A 22,911-nucleotide genomic window follows, 5' to 3' on the forward strand; every position below is an offset into this window, starting at 1 on the left:
GAGATATTGAGGTACACTTGTAGGTTTCCACACCATTTGTCCAGAGAATTAGAAATAAGGCACTCTCAAATGGTGATACAAACATGGAATAAATTCTTTAAGTCTTAAAGCAAAATTATTATTATTATTATTATTATTATTATTATTATTTATTATTATAGCGCCATTTATTCCATGGCGCTTTACAAGTGAAAGAGGGTATACGTACAACAATCATTAACAGTACAAGACAGACTGGTATAGGAGGAGAGAGGACCCTGCCCGCGAGGGCTCACAGTCTACAGGGAATGGGTGATGGTACAATAGGTGAGGACAGAGCTGGTTGCGCAGTGGTCTACTGGGCTGAGGGCTATTGTAGGTTGTAGGCTTGTTGGAAGAGGTGGGTCTTGAGGTTCCTCTTGAAGCTTTCCACGGTAGTGGAGAGTCTGATGTGCTGAGGTAGAGCGTTCCAGAGTATGGGGGATGCACGGGAGAAATCTTGTACACGATTGTGGGAAGAGGAGATAAGAGAGGAGCAGAGAAGGAGATCTTGTGAGGATCTAAGGTTGCGTGCAGGTAGGTACTGGGAGACTAGGTCACAGATGTAGGGAGGAGACAGGTTGTGCATGGCTTTGTATGTCATGGTTAATGTTTTGAACTGGAGTCGTTGGGCGATGGGAAGCCAGTGAAGGGATTGGCAGAGTGGCGAGGCTGGGGAGTAGCGAGGGGAGAGGTGGATTAAGCGGGCTGCAGAGTTTAGGATAGATTGGAGGGGTGCAAGAGTGTTGGAAGGGAGGCCAGAGAGCAGGAGGTTGCAGTAGTCGAGGCGGGAGATGATGAGGGCATGCACTAATGTTTTTGAAGATTCTTGGTTAAGGAAAGCACGGATCCGGGAGATATTTTTGAGTTGTAATCGGCATGAGTTGAAGAGGGCTTGGATGTGTGGCTTGAAGGATAGAGCAGAGTCGAGGGTTACTCCAAGGCAACGAGCTTGTGAGACTGGGGTGAGTGAGCAACCATCAAGTTTGATGGAAAGGCTTGTTGGAGGAGGTGAGTGAGGAGGAGGAAAGACAATAAACTCTGTTTTGTCCATGTTAAGTTTTAGGAATCGTGCAGAGAAGAAGGATGAAATAGCAGACAGACATTGTGGTATTTTGGTTAGTAGAGAGGTAATGTCAGGTCCAGAGAGGTAGATCTGTGTGTCATCGGCATAGAGATGATACTGGAAGCCGTGGGACTCTATGAGCTGTCCCAAGCCGAAGGTATAGATGGAGAACAGCAGGGGTCCAAGAACTGAGCCTTGAGGGACACCGACAGATAGGGGGCGAGCTGAGGAAGTGGTGTGAGAATGGGAGACGCTGAAAGTTCGGTCGGTTAGGTATGAGGAGATCCAAGATAGGGCCAAGTCTGTGATGCCCAGAGATGAGAGAATCTGTAGTAGGAGGGAATGGTCTACTGTGTCGAAGGCAGAGGACAGGTCCAGGAGGAGGAGGATAGAGTAGTGTCGCTTGGCTTTGGCGGTTAGTAGATCATTGGTGACTTTGGTTAGGGCAGTTTCGGTAGAATGATGTGGTCGGAAGCCAGATTGAAGCCGGTCAAAGAGGGAGCAGGAGGAGAGGTATGAGGACAATTCAAGATGGACATGCTGTTCCAGTAGTTTTGAGGCATAGGGGAGAAGGGATATGGGGCGATAGTTTGACACAGAGGATGGGTCAAGGGAGGGCTTTTTGAGGATGGGTGTAATAGAGGCATGTTTAAAGCATGAAGGGAATACACCACTTGCTAGTGATAGGTTGAAGAGATGGGTTAGGGCTGGGATGAGGACTGCGGTGATGTTGGGGATGAGGTGCGATGGGAGCGGGTCCAGTGCACAGGTGGTTAGATGTGATCTTGAGAGTAGAGTGGAGAGATTGTTTTCTGTCATAGTGGAGAAGCTGGATTTGGAGGAAGAGGGATGAGTAGCTATGATGAGGGGCTGTGGTGATTGTGGGCCAAAGCTTGCTCTGATGTTGTCAATCTTCCACTTGAAGAAAGAGGCAAAGTCTTCAGCTGAGATGAGAGGAGAGGGAGGTGGTGCCGGAGGACGGAGGAGAGAATTGAAAGTGTTGAATAGCTGTTTAGGGTTGTGAGAGAAAGAAGATATGAGGGATGAGAAGTAGGTTTGTTTTGCAGCAGTGAGTGTGGACTTGAAAGTGGTGAGGGACTCTTTATATGCAATGAAGTGTTCAGTGGAATGAGACCTCTTCCATCTGCGCTCAGCAATTCTGGAAGCCCGTCTAAGTTCTTTAGTCTGCCTTGTGTGCCAGGGTTGCCTGTTGATTGTGCGGGTTTTGGTGTGTGTGAGGGGGGCAGCTGATTCGAGAGCTGCAGAGATTGTAGTGTTGTATAAAGTTGCAGCGGCATCTGCATCATGTAGAAATGCAATGTCTGTGAGGGGGAGAAGGGACTGAGAAAGGGCGTGTAAATCAATGTGTTTGATATTTCTGCGAGGGTATGAAAATTTGTGGAGGGGGGGTTGCATACTTGGAGAAGAGAGGGAAGAGAATGTGAGTAGGTTGTGGTCAGACAGGGGGAGAGGCGAGTTAGAGAGGTTAGATAGGGAACAGAGGCGAGTGAAGATGAGGTCCAGCGTGTGGCCATCTTTGTGAGTAGCTGCAGAAGACCATTGGGTGAGGCTGAAGGAGGAAGCGAGTGTTAGAAGTTTGGAGACAGATGAGTGGGAAGTGTCAATGGGGATATTGAAATCACCCATAATGATGGTGGGGATGTCGGTGGAAAGGAAGTGTAGTAGCCAGGTGGTGAAATGGTCAAAAAAGGCAGTGGCTGGCCCTGGAGGGCGGTAAATGACAGCCAGCTGAAGGTTGGAGGGGGCGTAGATGCGTACGGAGTGCACCTCAAAAGAGGGGAGCGTGACAGAGGGTGGTAGAGGAATTGGTGTAAAGGAGCATTGGTCGGACAGGAGCAAACCAACTCCTCCACCATGCTTGTTACTGGGACGGGGAGTGTGAGAGAGTTGGAGACCACCATAAGAAAGTGCAGCAGGAGAGGCAGTGTCAGAGGGGGTGAGCCAGGTTTCTGTGATGGCGAGGAAGGAGAGTTTATTAGTGATGAACAGATCATGAATGTAGGATAGTTTGTTGCAGACAGAGCGAGCGTTCCATGTGACGTTTCGGCCAGGTGGCCTTCATCAGACAACTTGTTATTAAGACTGTCAGGGTAATGGTAAGGGCAGGGGTATCCAACGCTATGCTGCATAGCGGGGCATAGCCCTGCCTTTACCATTACCCTGACAGTTGTCTAATGAAGGCCACCTGAGCGAAACGTCACATGTTGCTTTAAGAGTTATGGAAAAAATTCTTCGTTTGTATCACGGGGGAACACTATTCTCCTTAAGGAGACTTTGCAAGCCAGTCTGGCTGCCAAGTAAGGGGACTTATAGCTGTCACGCCCCTCTAAGAAATATTCAAATTGTCTCTCCAGTAAAGGAGACAAACTCTGGGTCCCCACATAGCTTTCTCATGAGCCAGATCAGACACCCCCATACTTTGCACTGACGAGGGGCAATCACCCTGAAACAACGTGTCTGCAAATTGGGATTCTGATCTGGCTTATATATCCTGAGTCATATTGCAAAGGATTGTTAAAAATCCACTTGTGACTTTTAGGATCGCTACTTCCAATAGGTGGCGCTGTGCTAGAGTTTGTCTCCTTTACTGGAGAGACAATTCGTTTGTATCACCATTTAAGAGTGCCTTGTTTCTAATTCTCAGCACTTACAACCTTGGCTGCTGTCAATGAGGTTACTAATGATTGTCTGAAGAATGTTCTGCTAAATGCACAAGAGCAAATCATCAAGATCCGCTGCTGGCAGCTCCCTGTGTAATTAATTGCCAAAGAACGATGTCCCAAATGTGCTTAATGGAGATGCATATTAGCCCGTTTAGGCCATGCAGGCTACTCAAGGTAGAACAAGCAATAAGCGGCCTTGGGTTGTGTTGAAAATGGGTTCCTGGGACACTGTCAAGTTCTGTTGTGAAGGCCTTTTCATGTCATTTCCATACCAATCTCCAGCTGTCATTGTATCCAAGACAAAAGCAGGAGTCATCTCTGAAGAGGACAAACCTCTATTCCAACCTCCACCTCCATTGTCATCTTACTCTGCACCATGATGGCCTTGGAGAATGATGGCTTGAAGTCACCTGTAACTGGATGTCAGGCTCGTGGACCAATGTCGTGCAAACGCCTTCTGATGTACGGACAATATGATGCCTTACACTTGATATGTGACAATTTCACTTGCAGTACAGAATGGATCACTAGGCACAATTCTTTGAATATGACAAGATCACTTGTGCAATGGCATGAAGTGAACTATCCACCGGTCCTACTCCCAGGATTATGGTGTAAGGTGACAATATACGGCAGCCGGACCCGTCTAGTCTTCATTCCAGGTGCACTAATAACTCGGCGTTACATTAAGTTGGGTGGTGTAACCAGTGGTGTGGCCATTTTTGGAACAGTTTTGTACAACAAGGCCCTGCCACATGTTGCTTGTGCTAATGTTTTTAAAAATGTGTTTTATCATTAGTGTATCATAAACCTGTCTGTTGTTTCTGTGATCTCTATGCCTTTTCATTCTTGGTACTTAAATGTCAAAGTTCAGAAGTGTGTGTGTATACAGTGTGTCCACCCATATCCTGTCCACCACCATTAACTTGAGAATGGCGACAGCTATAGGCATAGAAGTGGTGTCTAGGTATAGTAAAGTAGCCATGCGCTACACAATGAAACCATCTATAGCGCCACCTGGTGGAAAATAACGAAGTTAGCATTTTTATCTCGAAAACGGAACGAGATAGAGAAAAAAAAGGGAATTACAAAATTGAAGGGCATCATCAATTCAATATGAAGCGACACCTTGCAAACAGAAATGCTATGATTAGAACGTGTAAAAGTCACAAATCTGCGGACGTGAAGAGATACCTCATGGAGACCTTCCTACAAGTCATTGGGTATGGTGGCTGTGTGGAGTGGCCTCCACGCTCACCTGACCTGACCTGACCCCATTGGACTTCTTTCTGTGAGGTCACATCAAACAGCCGGTGTATGCGACCCCTCCACCAACATTGCAGGACCTACGACGAGGTATCACAGATGCTTGTGCAAACGTGTCACCTACCATATTGCACAGCGTGCAGCAGGATACAGTATGCTGTCCAGAGTCCAGATGTGCATTGCAGCTGACGGGGGCCACTTTGAGCATCAAAGTTAAATGAGCGCCATATGCGTGACCAGCATTCAATGTTTTGGGGGGGGGGGGTCATGGGTTTCATATCATAGCATTTCTGTATGCAAGGTGTCGATTCGAATTGAATTGATGATGTCATGCAATTTTTTAATTCACTTTTTTTCTCCATTTCGTTCCGTTTTCGAGATAAAAATGCTAACTCCGTTGTTTTCCACCAGGTGGCGCTATAAGTGGTTTCATTGCGTAGCGCATGGCTACTTTACTATACCTAGACACCACTTCTATTCCTATAGCTGCCGCCGTTCTCAAGTTAATGGCGCTGGACAGGATATGGGTGGACACACTGTATATACACAGTATATGTATCTTTTGGAAAGCAGTGCAAAAATAAAAAGTTGTGCACCACACCAACAGACCTGAATGAATGTGTTGTAACAAAGTTGCACTCGGTGGTAGTCCCTCTTCGTGCCTGAGACTTCAATCTGAAGGCAGCAGTCGTAATTGGCAGATCGGTCAGTCCGATCACCCATGCCACCGGTACCACACCGAAAGCCTCTCCTTCATAGATCCTAACAAGGACCCTTTAATCTCCTGAATGAATTCCATTAACTCTTTTTGCACAACTTGGTGCCACCTCTGCCATTTTTTTGTCTACTTCTTATTAAAAGTTATTTGCTGACTGGCTGGATTTCACATGACCTTGTCTACGAGACATTTTGTATCTCTCTATCAAGCGTGTGAACATCACTCCATCTGATTTTACACTTTGTAGCGCTGTTGCTGTTTATAGATGACATTTTGTTTTTTTTTCCCATGGAACAGAAAGATGAATGTCAGATCTGATTAATGTTCATAAAGGCAGGGATTATATCCTATGCTCGACATAACCCCGGTCCATCTGTCACTGCGTATATCCATGGACGGGGGTGTATATATTGGTGGTTTATCAAAATTGGGATATTTAATGAAGACCGTAATTGGTTTGTTTGGAAACTGGAGAATTGGAAGATAAGAAGCCTCTCAACGGGATAGATCGAGACGTCAAAATGAAAGAAGACATCTGTCTATGATGGGTTAGTGAATCCAACATCGAGTCGGGGGTTGGGCACGATGACCCTGGAGGTCCCATCCAACTCTAACATTGTATGATAAGATATGTAGGAGACTGAAGACCCAAAGTCAGAACTTTCTGCAGGAACCTTGTCTTTATGGTGAAAAGAAATCAACACCAACTTTATGGTCCATAACCATCATCATCATCAGTCATGGTATTACTAAACAATGCCTTTCCGGCACCGTTTTGGGTTTTTACATCTATTCCTTGGTCCTTTCCTCTTGGGATCTCTATCGAGACACCTATTGGTCAGCAGAAACTTGCTTGCTCGGGCAGATTTGCTTATTTTTGTGACACTTTTTTTTTTAATCTGTAGACAATAAAGTTCACGATCTCATTAGTTGTCTCGCTTCTGAACCTTTCGTGCACTTCCGGAGCCTGAGCGCACATATTTAAGCTTTACATCTGTGTGACGCCTATCCTGACCTTGGCTAGCTTGACTCCTCCATTAACTCTGCTCTTTAATTTAGCCAGTTTGGTCTCATCAACTTTCTGCGCTGAGGATTCACATCAACCTTTTGGTGACTTCAAAGCATCTGAGCTGAAACGTCTACACAAATTATCTCTGAAAATGGTGGAATTAATACTTCAATTTCTTGGTATGGTTTAAATGATTAGAAAAAAAAAACATATATATAATAATCCTCTGAGTGAAATTTTGGGATTAAAGACTCAGGGCAAAGGGATAATAACCAATTGCATTGGGGTGAGACACCTTTTAATTGGGGTTCCTCCTGAATTAACTCAATTTCCATTCTCTGCCTCACTTTAGCACTGTCCATGAAGAATATAAGTGACTGTCAGGATGGAGCTTAGCCTACAGAAGCCTTGATGGAAATTCTGACATTTTTTCACAACCAAGAAATTTGACTTGTCACATTTACCAACAGGTATAAATCCTGGCACCAAACTAGTAGTCATATAATAATTAACCCTCGGATGGGATTAATGTGCCTGACAGGCGCTTCGCTTTTACTTTCATTTCTCCCTCCTCACCAGATTTTCCGGATATCCCCTCTCTCCAGGTAGTCTCCTGGCTCTAGCTGCTGTGTGAAACCTGATACCACAGTTGGTCTGCAGAGCTTCAGGAGGGCAGATATACCTGTGCTGGCTTCTCAGGCTCATTGTTCCCGAACACATCACACTTTATAAGGTTGCTCTTGCTCTTTGCTCTGCAAATGTGTTTTTTTTCTGGGGAAACTTCAGGATCTAATTCAGAATAATTATGTGTGTAATATTATTTTAGGTGCCTTGAAATTATGTTTTTTTACCAAATTGTTCTCTTTCTAATAACAGTTATGTGTTATAACTGGGGGCTATTTGGTGGGAGTTTTGAAATGTGTGTATTTCAGAGTTATTACTTTTAGGTTGAGTAAATGGGTTTGTTTTGCACCTGATAATGTGTAGTCTCTTTTATTGCATCCCTATGAAGGTCTCTGATCACTTTTAGATCACTGAAATTGCAAAAATTAGATATTACAGGTATTTTTCTAGCCTACGCCTGACAGGCACATTATTCCCAAACTCGATATTAAAGATATTGTTCCCACCAGAAGGTTAAAAAAAAATCAAAATGTTAAATTGAAGGTAATGAATGGAAATAACTCCAACCCTAAGGTGAGTACAGCTACTGTACAGACCCTGCTTGCCTAAAGGTCAAAGTAATGAATGGAAATAACTTCCACCCCAAGGTGAGTACAGGTAATGGCCAGACCCTGCTTGCCTAAAGGTCAAAGTAGTGAATGGAAATAACTCCCAAACCAAGGTGAGTACAGGTACTGGACAGACCCTGCTTGCCTAAAGGTCAAAGTAATTAATGGAAATATGTCCCACCCCAAGATGAGTACAGGTACTGGACAGACCCTGCTTGCCAAGAGGTCAAAAATTGGAGACAGCTTTAGCAAATTTTGGACTATGAAAGCTCAACCTTTCCATGTCAGATGGACGTCCAATCTTTCACTTGATGAATGTTATTTTGATCACTAGAGGACCAAAAAATATTATGGAATATTTGACAGCAGTCGTTTTCTTCTATTTTTATCCACAAAAAATGAAGGTCTATTAAAGGACATTTCCACTAAATAAATGTAGTTGCTATTCACAGGATAGTTGGGGTCTCAACTGTAGACCACCATTGATCCCGAAAATTGGAAACACCATTTTATTTTGTCATTTCCACAGGGGATAATTGAGAGGTACCCTCCCATTCACACAGTAGACATTTGGACCCATGATCACAAGATTGGTGGGGTTCCCATAGATCAGACCTCCAGATATCACCCATTTTTAGGGAACAAAAATGAATTTAATAGGTGAACCCCTTTAAATGTACACACAGTTTTTTTGCAACAAAACATCAACCAAATATAATACTACCAGGCTACAACTAGAGGTATGCAGACCCCCACCCCAGACAATTAGTCAATTAATTCAGGATATTTGGAAAGCGGGGATTTGGCAAAAGTTTTGTAGTAATAGAAAATACAAAAGAACACACATTGGATGCCACTGTCATTGTACTACAGGTCTGCAAGAGGAAAAAACGGCTGCCTCCAGCGTAAAGCTGAGCACCACAGTGGTCCTAAAATAACCATGAATCCTCCTCGTACATCCGCAGTCACCGCTGCTGCTCTTCTGACAAATGGACCATAATGACGTAATACTATGTATGATATCATATTAATGGCTAAAACCTCCATAAAAGTAACACATCCAAATATCAAAAACTGTAAAAATGAAACATTCCCAAAAAGTGCAGAATTGTGCTCATCACATCCAAGTCTTGAAACAAGTAACCGCCTCTGGTTGTGAGAGTATGGAGGGTCTGTCATCACAGCGAGTGGTATGGATATACTGTCCACTGCGTGACATATACAACCACAGGGGGCTTGTCCTTAAAACATCTCCTTACCCACATGTCAGATTCATAACGCAGGATGTGATGCAATGTGACCAAAACTGGCCACGTCAGTATTTAACAGTGAGGTCCCCAATAACCACTGTAGGTCATGAGCGCAGTTAAGATAACCTTTAAATGCATTACATTACTTATCCTGTACTTATCCTGAGTTACCTCCTACATTATACTTCAGAGCTGCACTCACTATTCTGCTGGTGCACTCACTGTGTACATAAATTACATTACTTATCCTGAGTTACCTCCTGCATTATACTCCAGAGCTGTACTCACTATTCTGCAGGAGCAGTCACTGTGTACATACATTACATTACTGATCCTGTACTGCTCCTGAATTACATTCTGTATTATACTCCAGAGCTGCACTCACTATTCTGCTGGTGCAGTCACTGTGCACATACATTACATTACATATCCTATACTGATCCTGACTTACATCCTGTATTATACTCCAGAGCTGCACTCACTATTCTGCTGGTGCAGTCACTGTGTACATACATTACTTAGCCTGTACTGATCCTGACTTACATCCTGTATTATACTCCAGAGCTGCACTCACTATTCTGCTGGTGCAGTCACTGTGTACATACATTACTTAGCCTGTACTGATCCTGACTTACATCCTGTATTACACTCCAGAGCTGCACTCACTATTCTGTTGGTGCAGTCACTGTGTACATACATTACATGACTTATCCTGTACTGATCCTGAGTTACATCCTGTATTATACTCCAGAGCTGTACTCACTATTCTGCTGGTGCAGTCACTGTGTACATACATTACATTACTTATCCTGTACTGGTTCTGAGTTACCTCCTGTATTATACTCCAGAGCTGCACTCACTATTCTGCTGTTGCAGTCACTGTGTACTTCTCCTGAGTTATCCCAGCATCTTCAGTATTATTTCTATAGTGCACTTTCGCACAGTGCAGCCGCTCACATTAATGTCTGCTGGAGAGAAATCCGAGGTCTCATACCTGAGTCTGTTGAGGGATATTTACAAAGCTTGGATCTCGGGGTCCAACACTGACAAATCGGTTTGCGGGGGAAGTGCTGGGCGTTGAGTAGGCTGTGGGTGAAAAAGATATAAAGAGTGAATAAAATGCAACACTAGCCGATATGAAACATCTGAGAATAAGAAGCCATTGGTGTATAAGGAGCCTCAGTGATCCTGAGGGACTAATGGTTGTGCCTCCACCATACATTATACAGGAGGGTAGAGACAATGCGCACTAACTTTCCAAAAACCTCATGGACATTTCTTACATGAGAGCGCAGTATAGATGACCCATCTCATATCTACCCAATACTCCTCTCTCTATTAACCAATCCTAGCAATTTGTAATATTTCTTTCAATATTGTATCATTATAATGAAGCACATGACGTTCGCCCCTTCTACATGGATATAAAATAGTAACACCATGGACTATATTTTATTTCCAGGGTTCCTTCTTGAGAACGTCCGTCCTTGTGCTGAGTTCTTCCTTTTTTCCCGGCGCTTGTAATGCACTTGTAGGGGAATGAGATTGTGGCTTCTTGTGAAGTCCGCACATTATTTCCATAGTCGGGGGGAGAAGCAAGAATCAATTTAAGGTTCAAAGCTATATTGCAAAGTTGGCGCTTGTCCAAGCCGATGGATATTATTCTGAAGCCTGCAAGTCACAAAATGACTAAAGTACTGTAATAATTATATTACAGACGAACACGTCTGCAAATAGAAATGGAGCAAGACCGCAAGCTCATCGAGTCATTTACATTGGGTAAACGGTCCCCATACATCCCTGTGAAGTGATTAACATGTACAGCAATTTATCAGGGGTTATCCACATGATCTACAATGATGGAGGAAGTCGTTAAGGGAGATGTAACACAACATACATGCTCGGAACAGACACATCCATTACAGGGATACTGTCGGTAGGATGGACCCTCCTAAGGCTAGGTTCACGCTTCCGTCAATTTGTATCAGTCACAATCCGCTGCTCTGGTAAACAACGGAATCCGTTTGGCGGATTCCGTTGTTCCCATAAACTTGTATGAGCGGCGGATTGTGACTGATGATGCTGCGTTGCACCCTTCGCCCGACTGATCAGTTGTGGAACGACTGACCGCGGGGCGGAAGGAACGCAGCATGTAACGTTTTTTGAGCAGCGCAACCCGTAGGATTTCGCTGCGCATGCTCTCTCTGGCTCCCTGCACCCGTAACCAGGATACACATCGGGTTACCAAGCAATGCACTTTAGTTAGTTACCCGATATTTACCCTGGTTACGTGTGCAGGAAGCCAGCGCTAGGCGGTGCACGCTGATAACCAGTGTAAATATCGGGTAACCAAGCAAAGTGCTTTGCTTTTAGTTACCCAATATTTACCCTGGCTACGTGTGCAGAGAGCCCGACACTTCCCCGCTCAGCTCCACCCCCTCCCGCACTCCACATGTATATACACACACACTCACACTCAGTCCCCAGCCCTGCAGTCCCTGCGGCACTGATGTCCTCAGTGCCACGGCTCCGCCCCCTCACACTCCGCCCCCCGCAGACAACGGAGTCCGACAATGAATTCTGTTCTTTGTCATCCGTTGTACAACGCATCAGTCACATGCGTCAAGCAATGCATGTGACTGATGCAAAACAACGGAAATGTGAACTTAGCCTAAAGGCCCCGTCACACTAAGCAACATCGCTAGCAACATCGCTGCTAACGAACAACTTTTGTGACGTTGCTAGCGATGTTGCTGTGTGTGACATCCAGCAACAACCTGGCCCCTGCTGTGAGGTCGTTGGTTGTTGCTGAATGTCCTGGGCCATTTTTTAGTTGTTGCTGTCCCGCTGTGAAGCACAGATCGCTGTGTGTGACAGCGACAGAGCAACAACTGAATGTGCAGGCAGCAGGAGCCGGCTTCTGCAGAGACTGGTAACCAATGTAAACATCGGGTAACCAAGAAGCCCTGTCCTTGGTTACCCGATATTTACCTTCGATACCAGCCTCCGCCGCTCTCACTGCCTGTGCTGCCGGCTCCTGCTGTGTGCACATGTAGCTAGCTGCAGGACACATCGGGTTAATTAACCCCATGTGTGCTGTAAGTAGGAGAGCAAGGAGCCAGCGCTAAGCAGTGTGTGCTGCTCCCTGCTCTGTGCACATTTAGCTGCAGCATACATCGGGTAATTAACCCGATGTGTGCTGTAGCTAGGAGAGCAAGGAGGCAGCGCTCAATGTGCGCTGCTCCCTGCTCTCTGCACGTGTAGCTCCGTGCGGTGGTAACCAAGGTAAATATCGGGTTGGTTACCCGATATTTACCTTAGTTACCAAGCGCAGCATCTTCCACGCGGCGCTGGGGGCTGGTCACTGGTTGCTGGTGAGCTCACCAGCAACTTGTGTAGCCACGCTCCAGCGATCCCTGCCAGGTCAGGTTGCTGGTGGGATCGCTGGAGCGTCGCAGTGTGACATCTCACCAGCAACCTCCTAGCAACTTACCAGCGATCCCTATCGTTGTTGGGATCGCTGGTAAGTTGCTTAGTGTGACGGTACCTTAAGCCGTCTATATACACATGTAGGTCATAGAAAGTTTAATAAAAAGATACCTTGATATCTGCGATCGAATGTCTTAATCCAGAGAAATCAACGTTTTCCTTAATGTGTAAATGAGCTGTTAAGATCTATGGGCCGGACATAGATCTCCCTGAGAATCCGCCTCTAGCAAGTGTGAGACATGTAATGACTGACAGTCTGCTCTCCTGATCTACATGTCTCACATGAGTAACACCTCCTTTCAGTCATAATAAGTTCTAGAGGCTGATTCTCTGCGAGATCTATGTCCGGCCCATAAATCTTAACAGCTCATTTATATACAGTACTAAATGGATGTCTCTGGAATAAGACATCGGATCGCAGATATCAAGGTATCATTTTATTAAACTTTCTATGATCTATGTGACCATATAGGCAGCTTAGAAGGGTTGATCCTACTGACAGATGACCTTCAAAGAGTCTCTTGCAAAAAAAAAAAATTGCATTACTCATTAAGAAACTATTCTGCAGTATCTTTTCTTAAATCTCCCTATGGTATTCCTCCTGCATAGACAAATGGGCATTACTATTCCCCTTGTGATAAGGGTATGTCCCCAGCCCTGAACAGAGAGGCGAGAATGGTTGCGTTTAGTTCCAAGTTTATCTATTCATTTTCAATAGGAAAAATACCACAATGTAGAGAAAAAAAATTGAGACTTTTTATTTATTGTAAATGCAATTAATTAAAGGGAATCTGTCAGCAGATTTTTGCTATGTAAGCTTAAAACAGCATGCTGCAAGGGTTAAAACATAGAATTCAAGGATGCCTGTCTTGTTAAGGTCCGATCTGTTGTTTTCTGGAATGTTTGTTAAGCAGCGGAACACAAGCACGGACTCATCATTTCTCGGACTAAAATGTAAAGTGCACGTCAGCCCAGCACGCCTCCTCCTCTGACACCTCACTGTCAATGTACAATGTCTATTGTGGGCAAGCTACATGACTTAAGGGTACTTTGCATGCTGCGACATCGCTACTACGATATCGTCGGGGTCAAATCGAAAGTGACGCCGGTAACGACGACGCAACGTGTAAAGCCTAGATGCGCTGATAAACGCAAAAGTGTCGAAAATCGGTGATCACTGTATATACACATTCACATATTTAGGTGCTCATGTTTGGGGACTTCATTAGTAAATATCTCTAGGATCTGTGTATTAGGATCATTAATACTCTTAGAAGTTACGAGAATTCTGATCAAATAGAAAGTGATTGACAGTTGCTGAGCCGCATGTATCAGGGAAAGAACTAAAATATTTTGGCAAGTGTTACATCCTCTAAAATGACTTGTGATTAGCCAGAATGAAGCTTCCTGGTATAATAGCTCGGAAATCTGCCGGACAGAAATAGTTTCTCCAAAAAGTTCCGAAAACGAGAAAAGTTCTAAAAAGATGATAAATGCAAAAAAAAAATCAGTGGTTTTGCTGGGAGAAAACTGTACAAATTAACAACGGGGCTGCAGAAGGTGTGGAATGGACAATGTGGACATTAGGGAAACGCCTAGGAGCCCATAGAGCTCAGTGGTAAGCTCCCCTAAAGAGAATTGAATTTACCTAAGCCAAGTATCATACGTATAGTGGCTGGTAAGAAGCCCATCACCCTATAGAGCTGGGAGCTCACATCACTTAACCCCTTATGGCCGGCATCTTTTATAAAGATAAGCAGCATCATAATAAATGACTTGGCATCATTGTATTGTAGCCAGAACGTGGCATCTGGTGGCCTCTAATCATAAGATTGCGCATAATATCAACCGTGTCTCATATTCTCTGATCTCCCACCCCCTGTGGAGATGCCATGATAGGAGCTCTGCACACAAGTGATCTTATACAACCGCTGTTTTTTTTTAATCACATATACTAAGGGTTTAGAATCTTCTGTTCCCCTCCTTTAACCCCTGCACCTATGTGCCCATCACATGACCAAGGCAGATTGTAAACTACAGCAAGTAAACCATTCAATGACAGCAAGCAGAGATCTTGAAAACCATTAGGAATTGAAACTGAAAATATAAGGAAGGGGTGTGGCGGCCTCATCAGGATGGGGTGTGGCGGCATCATCGGGAAGGGGTGTAGCGACATCGGGAAGGGGTGTGGCGGCATCATTGGGAATGGGCGTGGCGGCATCATTGGGAAGGGGTGTGGCGGCATCATTGGGAAGGGGTGTGGCGGCATCATCGGGATGGGGTGTGACGGCATCATCGGGAAGGGGGTGTGGCAGCCTCATCGGGAAGGCATGTGGCGGCATCATCGAGATGGGGTGTGGCGACATCATCGGGAAGGGGGTGTGGCAGCCTCATCGGGAAGGGGGTGTGGCAGCCTCATCGGGAAGGGGGTGTGGCAGCCTCATCGGGAAGGGGGTGTGGCGGCCGTATCGGGAAGAGGGTGTGGCGGCCTCATCAGGAAGGGGGTGTGGTGGCCTCATCAGGAAGGGGGTGTGGTGGCCTCATCAGGAAGCGGGTGTGGTGGCCTCATCAGGAAGCGGGTGTGGTGGCCTCATCAGGAAGCGGGTGTGGTGGCCTCATCAGGAAGCGGGTGTGGTGGCCTAATCAGGAAGGGGGTGTGGTGGCCTCATCAGGAAGCGGGTGTGGTGGCCTCATCAGGATGCGGGTGTGGTGGCCTCAACAGGAAGCGGGTGTGGTGGCCTCAACAGGAAGCGGGTGTGGTGGCCTCAACAGGAAGCGGGTGTGGTGGCCTCAACAGGAAGCGGGTGTGGTGGCCTCAACAGGAAGCGGGTGTGGTGGCCTAATCAGGAAGGGGGTGTGGTGGCCTCATCAGGAAGCGGGTGTGGTGGCCTCATCACGATGCGGGTGTGGTGGCCTCAACAGGAAGCGGGTGTGGTGGCCTCAACAGGAAGCGGGTGTGGTGGCCTCAACAGGAAGCGGGTGTGGTGGCCTCAACAGGAAGCGGGTGTGGTGGCCTCAACAGGAAGCGGGTGTGGTGGCCTCAACAGGAAGCGGGTGTGGTGGCCTCAACAGGAAGCGGGTGTGGTGGCCTCATCAGGAAGCGGGTGTGGTGGGCTCAACAGGAAGCGGGTGTGGTGGGCTCTTCAGGAAATGGTGTGGTGAACTAATCACAAAGAGGTGTGGCGGGCTTATTGCAAAGAGGTGTGGCGGATTTATCAGGAAGGGGTGTGCTGGGCTTATCACATACGGGGTGTCTCGGGCTCATCAGGAAGGGGAATATCTTTTTATGACCAATCAAACTTAGGCATTTTTTTTTTAATAACTGCTTAAATCTCTGTTCTCCTATAGCTAATGATGCAGAGGTGACATGAATATTATTAGGAATATGCATTTTAACAATTTGTTGCATTTTACTCTGGTGTCTTCTCATTATAAGCTGCGTATGAAATGATGGTCTTAAGTAAATATCCCTCCGTGCACAGGAAATCTTAAGTGAATATTACAGTCACTGAACGAGCCCCGTCTTCTATTTAACGCAATTAACTATGAAATGAATGAAAATCCTAAATGATACTGGAGTATGGGGAGGTATTATTATTATCCTGCTTCTTGTAAGAAACTAATTGGCTCTTTAACAGGCAAGACGCGAGAGTTCAAGGTGTCAAACGCATTTCCACACAGCGCAGAAGACGTAAATGTGACCGCAATCTTCCTTCCATAGACGTCTGCTAGTAAATGTGAGCGCTGCTCTGGAATAATGAAATGGGTAAGTAATGACGGCAAATTATAGCATCTTAGTCTCTTATTTAATTATGAAATAGAACTTAAGTGAGCTCGTAAATATCATTAAATGAGCTGTCGGTACCGCGCCACCGCGACGCTCGCCACCACTTCAATCTTATTTTCAAACCATCGACGATATTTCGCCCCGAAGCGCATGCGGAGATGGTCTTAATAATTAGCGCAATGTTTTATCCAATTAAGCATCTAAGCTACATGGTGATTCGTAAAGAGGCAAGAAAATGATCGTCTGTCAGAGGCAATGGCTCATATATAACGCGGTATGGACGGGATGCCGAAGTGGATGATCTACAGCACATACGCCACGGCGGCGCAAATCTTCACATCGTCCTAATGAGAAAACGCCCTTTATTCACACGTCTCCTCTATGTGATTACACAGGGCACCATTACATCTTATCAATTATTTCTTTCCTGGTTTTATGTAAATACAGCTTAAAGGAGCAAATAAAGTTTCTAATCTGCTTTGTATTAACATTTCTCACCACTTTCATGATCTCTGCTTGCAGTCAGTGAATTGCAACATTTGTGGGCGGCACGGTGGCTCAGTGGTTAGCACTACAGGCTTGTGGTGGCTCAGTGGTTAGCACTACAGTCTTGTGGTGGCTCAGTGGTTAGCACTGCAGTCTTGTGGTGGCTCAGTGGTTAGCACTGCAGTCTTGCAGCGCTGGGGTCCTGGGTTCGAATCCCACCAAGGACACCATCTGCAAGGAGTTTGTATGTTCTCCCCGTGTTTGCGTGGGTTTCCTCCCACACACCAAAGACATACAGATAGAGACTCTAGATTGTGCGCCCCAATGGTAAATGTAAAGCGCTGCGGAATATGTTAGCGCTATATAAAAATAAAGATTTATTTTATTTGTGTTTTCATCCAGAGACTTAAATCTTATTTAACTGAGGATTTGCTACAGTTGTATTCAATCTTCTGCGGCAGCGATTCCCAACCTGACCACTGCAGGGGAACCCCTGAAATAACGTTTCCAATCCCAGTGAGCCCCTAATTCCTATTCCTGCTTATTATAATGGTGGGTAAATCATTCTAGAATTCGCTTTTAGTGCTATGATTGGGCTCAGAGCTTTGCAAAAGATTTTTGGAACAGAATGAAATGAGTTTATAAAAGTGACAGTGGATTTTGCTTTGATATTTAATTTGTTAAAATATATCAGGACAGGCGAGACGTGTGGCAAGGATTGTTTAGGTTGCATACATTTGTAATGTAAGGGGTTTTCCATACGTGAGACCAAAGTCTGCCATCTCCTTATAGTATGTGTGTGGTGTGCACACTGTTATGATTCCCTGGTATTCCTGGTGTGAGTAGCTATTCTTGTGACATTTTGATACCTGCGGTTACATGCAGACTAGTCTTATCGGGACTGTCTCAGCTCACATCTATTGTGTGAAGCTGAACATGTCTAGTCTGCATGTGAATGCAAATATGGAAATCACATACATACAATCACCTGACTGACCACTCGCACTAGGAAATTGTGACTGTGTACTGTGTCTACAGACAGGCAATGCTTCATGGGAGAAAAGTATTCAAATTTGTTTTTTCATAGAATGAAACTATTTCCCATGTACCAGCTAAGGGAGGTCATCAATCTCCTGCCCTCTTAATGAGCCCTGCTAGGCTATATGCCCACGGGACTATGTACCCACGGATTTTGCCGCAGGTTTGTCCGCAGGTTTCACGCAGCTGCTCCCTGATATCCGCAGCTATCCATTGCTGCGGCATTCGAGCATTTTTTTTGCGGTAAACCTGCGGGACAAGTGCAGAAATACCTGCGGAAGTCCCGCCTTGTATCTCCATAGTAAAAAGGCGGGACATCCGCAGATATTTCCGCAGGGATAATTGACATGCAGTTACGTGCCGCTGCAGGAAATCCGCAGCATTTTCTGCAGCTGCACATACCGCAGCATTGATACAGCACTCCCCAAATACCATAGGATAACATGGGGAGTGTCTGTACTTGCGGTAACCTGCAGATTTATCTGGAAAATACAGATAAATCCGCGGGTTTTCCGAGGCAAAATCCGCAGGTACATTGTCCCGTGGGCAGATAGCCTTAAGGGTCAGACATTAAATTATAGGATAGATACCTCCTTTAGGTGGTACTTAAAGGGGTATTCCTATGTCCAACATCCTATCCCAATATGCAGTAGGCATGATAATAATATTAGAAAATACATCCAATTAAAATGTAGTATACTTCTCCTGACATAGCTTCATCTCTTACCTCATGTGCAGGGCATTGCAGCTTAGGTATCCATGGTTATGAGCATCCATATAGTGAGTTAGTTGCTCACTAAGCTGCAATGCCCTGCACATGAGGTAAGAACATAGCTAATCAGGAACTATACTACATTTCTAATTTGGAGGAATTTGCTAATATCGTTATTACATTACTACATATTGGGATAAGATTTTAAAGATGGAGATAACTGTTAAGTGTCTTTCATTCTGTTAGAGAGCTAATTTACATACTTTTCTCCTCACCCATGGAGTATTGCATGGAAGACTCCATACTTAGCAAGTCTCTTTAAGAACCAACACGTCCTCCATGTTGCCTCAAGGGCGGCGCACTCAACCAGCCTCTGAGGGGCAAGCACCCCCAAAAAAACTTCTGGCTTGGTGACAACTAAATTACCGTATATACTAGAGTATAAGCTGACCCGAATATAAGCCGAGGCCCCTACCCCTAATTCTACCACAAAAAAACTGGGAAACCATATTAACTCCAGTATAAGCCTAGGGAGGGAAATGCAGCAGCTACTGGGAAGTTTCAAAAATAAAAATAGATCCCAATAAAATGTACTGTTCCCATCCTTGTGCCCCCCTTGTAGTAATGTGCCCCCTCCCCTTATTGTAATGCGCCCTTCCTTGAGCCCGCTAGTAATGTGCCCTCTGGTAATGTCCTCCTACTGGTCCCATTCTTGTTCTCTATTATAAAATCAAAATTATTCTCACCTGTCCTCCATTCCCGCGGTGACCTCAGCTGCTTCTTGTAGACTCCTCCGTGATCGCATCCAATGCACTGGGCTGCAGGCTGCCATCGTGGCTTTACTGCTATTGAATGCTTTATTGCGACAGCGGTGCAGTAAAGCAGTGACAGCAGCAGTGGCAACCCCGTGTACAGAAAGGGTCTATGTGCGGTCTGCAAGAGGCACCCCTTGATGATCACGTCCAGTGCACAGAGCCGCCGCTGCAGGATGCCATTGTGGCTTTACACCGCTGGTGTCAGCGCTTTACAGCAGTTGAGTGCTTTGCTGCACCGCCACCGCTGTAAAGCATTCAACTGCAGTAAAGATATGACGGCATCCTGCAGCCCCCTACGTGCCTTGCGGTCTACAAGAAGCAGCTGAGGGCACCGCGGGAATGAAGGACAGGTGAGAAAATGAGAATTTTTTTTTTGTGGGACCCTGACTCAAGTATAAGCCGAGGGGGGGCATTTGAAGTTTTAAAAAAAAATGGGCTTATACTCGAGTATATACGATATGTGAAAAACTAACTAAAAACTAAATGTGCAATATTTTACTAATTGCTCAGGCATCTAATTTTTTTATTATAAAATCAACCTTGATACCAGCAGGAACTGCTCTTTCTAGGGACGGGACTCTAATGCGCACTATCTAATGGAAGTCTTAATGAATTGGACCCATCGCGAAGCATTTCCTGCTCCCATAGACGTTAAGGATCCTTGTTAGAAGGTGTAATGAGCAGTTACTGGATCTTCCTGCAGAATCGCCTCTGCAGAAAAGACCAGGAACCTGCGAGACATTGGTGCGATATCACACTTTGTCTGGGCTGAGAGCGTCCCAGCGGGAATAAAATCATAAACCTAATGCGGGTGAGACGCAGCGTGGCCCTCTTATCTGCCGTTACGAGCTTCCTGTAATCAGGCGAGGCGCACTTACATCTCAGGACTATAACTTATTCATAACCAGGGTAACGGTTTCTGCGTCGTTTGATGCAGGATGTCCCGGCCCGGCTCCATAACCGTCTTGTAGGAAGTAGCGAGTCAGCAGCACATTACCAGCGGCACTGATGTAATTTACTGTGCGGAGGGATCTTCAGACGAGAGGATAACGGAGTGGGCTGTCAACTTTTGAGGGGAACCAATGCCATTCACTTCAATGGGACATAGTACTACAAAAGCACGTAGCAAAGGTGTGGCATGGTCAAAAGTATTACTGGTGGGCTGGATGGCGCAGGTTCATCCGGCCCCGCAGTGCAATGATCCCTCTCCCACTGCTAAAAGTTGAGGGCCCGGTTGGGGCTCAGGAGCTTCCTATAACCCCCACGTTGGTATGGTCATAATATAAGCTACCAGCTCTAGCCTGTGTTTCCATATAAAACCAATTTTGGCTATTATAACTGTCAGACAACTCATGCGACATAATGAGTAATGGATAATAGGGACATGATGTGACCAAATAATAGAAAAAATACCCCAACTGGATGATAGTGCGGTAAAAGCAGACACCAAAGTATTGTCCCCTACCTGCTGAATTAAGCAATCCTGTCTGTTCTGTACGGGCCGCAAAGAAAGGAAAAATGGAAGATTAGTGAAAAGGAAGACAGAAAAGTGAAGGAAAATGAAGATTGTTAGTATGTTATTAAGTAGGAATAGCTTTAAAGAGCGAAATCTTACATCAATGTCGTAAGGGCAGAGATCACCGCTCTCTAGTGAATGGATAGGCTGCATTCTCAGTGATGTCACCGCTTTCTAGTGAATGGATAGGTTGCATTCTCAGTGATGTCACCGCTCTCTAGTAAATGGATAGGCTGCATTCTCAGTGATGTCACCGCTCTCTAGTGAATGGATAGGCTGCATTCTCAGTGATGTCACCGCTCTCTAGTGAATGGATAGGCTGCATTCTCAGTGATGTCACCTCTCTCTAGTGAATGGATAGGCTGCATTCTCAGTGATGTCACTCCTCTCTAGTGAATGGATAGGCTGCATTCTCAGTGATGTCACCGCTCTCTAGTGAATGGATAGGCTGCATTCTCAGTGATGTCACCGCTGTCTAGTGAATGGATAGGCTGCATTCTCAGTGATGTCACTGCTCTCTAGTGAATGGATAGGCTGCATTCTCAGTGATGTCACTGCTCTCTAGTGAATGGATAGGCTGCATTCTCAGTGATGTCACCGCTCTCTAGTGAATGGATAGGCTGCATTCTCAGTGATGTCACTGCTCTCTAGTGAATGGATAGGCTGCATTCTCAGTGATGTCACCGCTCTCTAGTGAATGGATAGGCTGCATTCTCAGTGATGTCACTGCTCTCTAGTGAATGGATAGGCTGCATTCTCAGTAATGTCACCTCTCTCTAGTGAATGGATAGGCTGCATCCTCAGTGATGTCACCTCTCTCTAGTGAATGGATAGGCTGCATTCTCAGTAATGTCACCTCTCTCTAGTGAATGGATAGGCTGCATCCTCAGTGATGTCACCTCTCTCTAGTGAATGGATAGGCTGCATTCTCAGTGATGTCACCGCTCTCTAGTGAATGGATAGGCTGCATTCTCAGTGATGTCACTGCTCTCTAGTGAATGGATAGGCTGCATTCTCAGTGATGTCACCGCTCTCTAGTGAATGGATAGGCTACATTGTCAGTGATACCCCTGGTCTCTAATGAGCGGTTATGCTGCATTCACAATTATATGTCACCCTTTTCAAAGTGAACAGAGAAGCTGCATCCTTAATAATTTAACCACTCTCTGGTGACTGGATATGCTGCATTCACATTGATGCCATCTCTCTCTTGTGAATTGCTCGGTGGCATAGATATACAAATAGTTGGTACTATGTATACATGTTTCAGCACAGATAAAAAATATACACTCTTCATTTTATATTGTTACCAGCCTTTCATGTCCATCTCTATTATTAATTTCACCTTGCTAGGAATCTCTTCTGCAAGTCTAACCTCAGGTATATCTGATAATAAATTCAAGCAGCGTTACGTGAGTGCAGTACAATATGAAAGTCTTCATTTTGTGGAAGCTTTTAAATAAATGATGTGAACCGAGCCCCAGGAAGTTCACTTTCAGCTTGACTAAGAAAACAGCAGAGAGTTTGCTCACATAAAATCTACGAGTACTGTAATTCCCCCGTCCGCAGCCGCTGTCACAGGTGATCTGGTTATATAGCACCTGATAAACTGATAACATGAATTATAAGGGCGCTTAACACATAGATATTTCAGTCTGTAGGTAGGAACAAATATGGCGATTCACACTGGTCACTGGAGCACACACATCCTGTTTGCTGTTCTGTGTAGACTGGGGCAAGGTCAGCAGAGCAATTTCATTTTTATTATAGGAAAGGCTCAGTAGCATTGACCTTAGGACAGGTGACATCTCTATTGTACTGCTCG

General features: G+C 45.2%; 1 protein-coding gene across 17 annotated transcripts in view; it reads right to left on the reverse strand.

Moving 5' to 3' along the window:
* NFIA (nuclear factor I A) overlaps positions 1–22,911 on the reverse strand; it is a 413,057-nt gene that overhangs the window by 45,802 nt on the left and 344,344 nt on the right. For 10 of the 17 annotated variants that reach the window (XM_075320390.1, XM_075320396.1, XM_075320392.1 and 7 more), the window contains 2 exons: positions 21,036–21,062; positions 10,238–10,329 (listed from right to left, as the gene is read on the reverse strand). In XM_075320390.1, the coding sequence (XP_075176505.1) occupies positions 10,238–10,329; positions 21,036–21,062 (119 nt within the window). The remainder of the gene's footprint in view (positions 1–10,237; positions 10,330–21,035; positions 21,063–22,911) is intronic. The other 7 variants (XM_075320398.1, XM_075320397.1, XM_075320393.1 and 4 more) reach the window with 1 other exon arrangement.

The sequence above is a fragment of the Anomaloglossus baeobatrachus genome, chromosome 8 (assembly GCF_048569485.1).
Source record: "Anomaloglossus baeobatrachus isolate aAnoBae1 chromosome 8, aAnoBae1.hap1, whole genome shotgun sequence".
Classification (NCBI taxonomy): Eukaryota; Metazoa; Chordata; class Amphibia; order Anura; family Aromobatidae; genus Anomaloglossus; species Anomaloglossus baeobatrachus.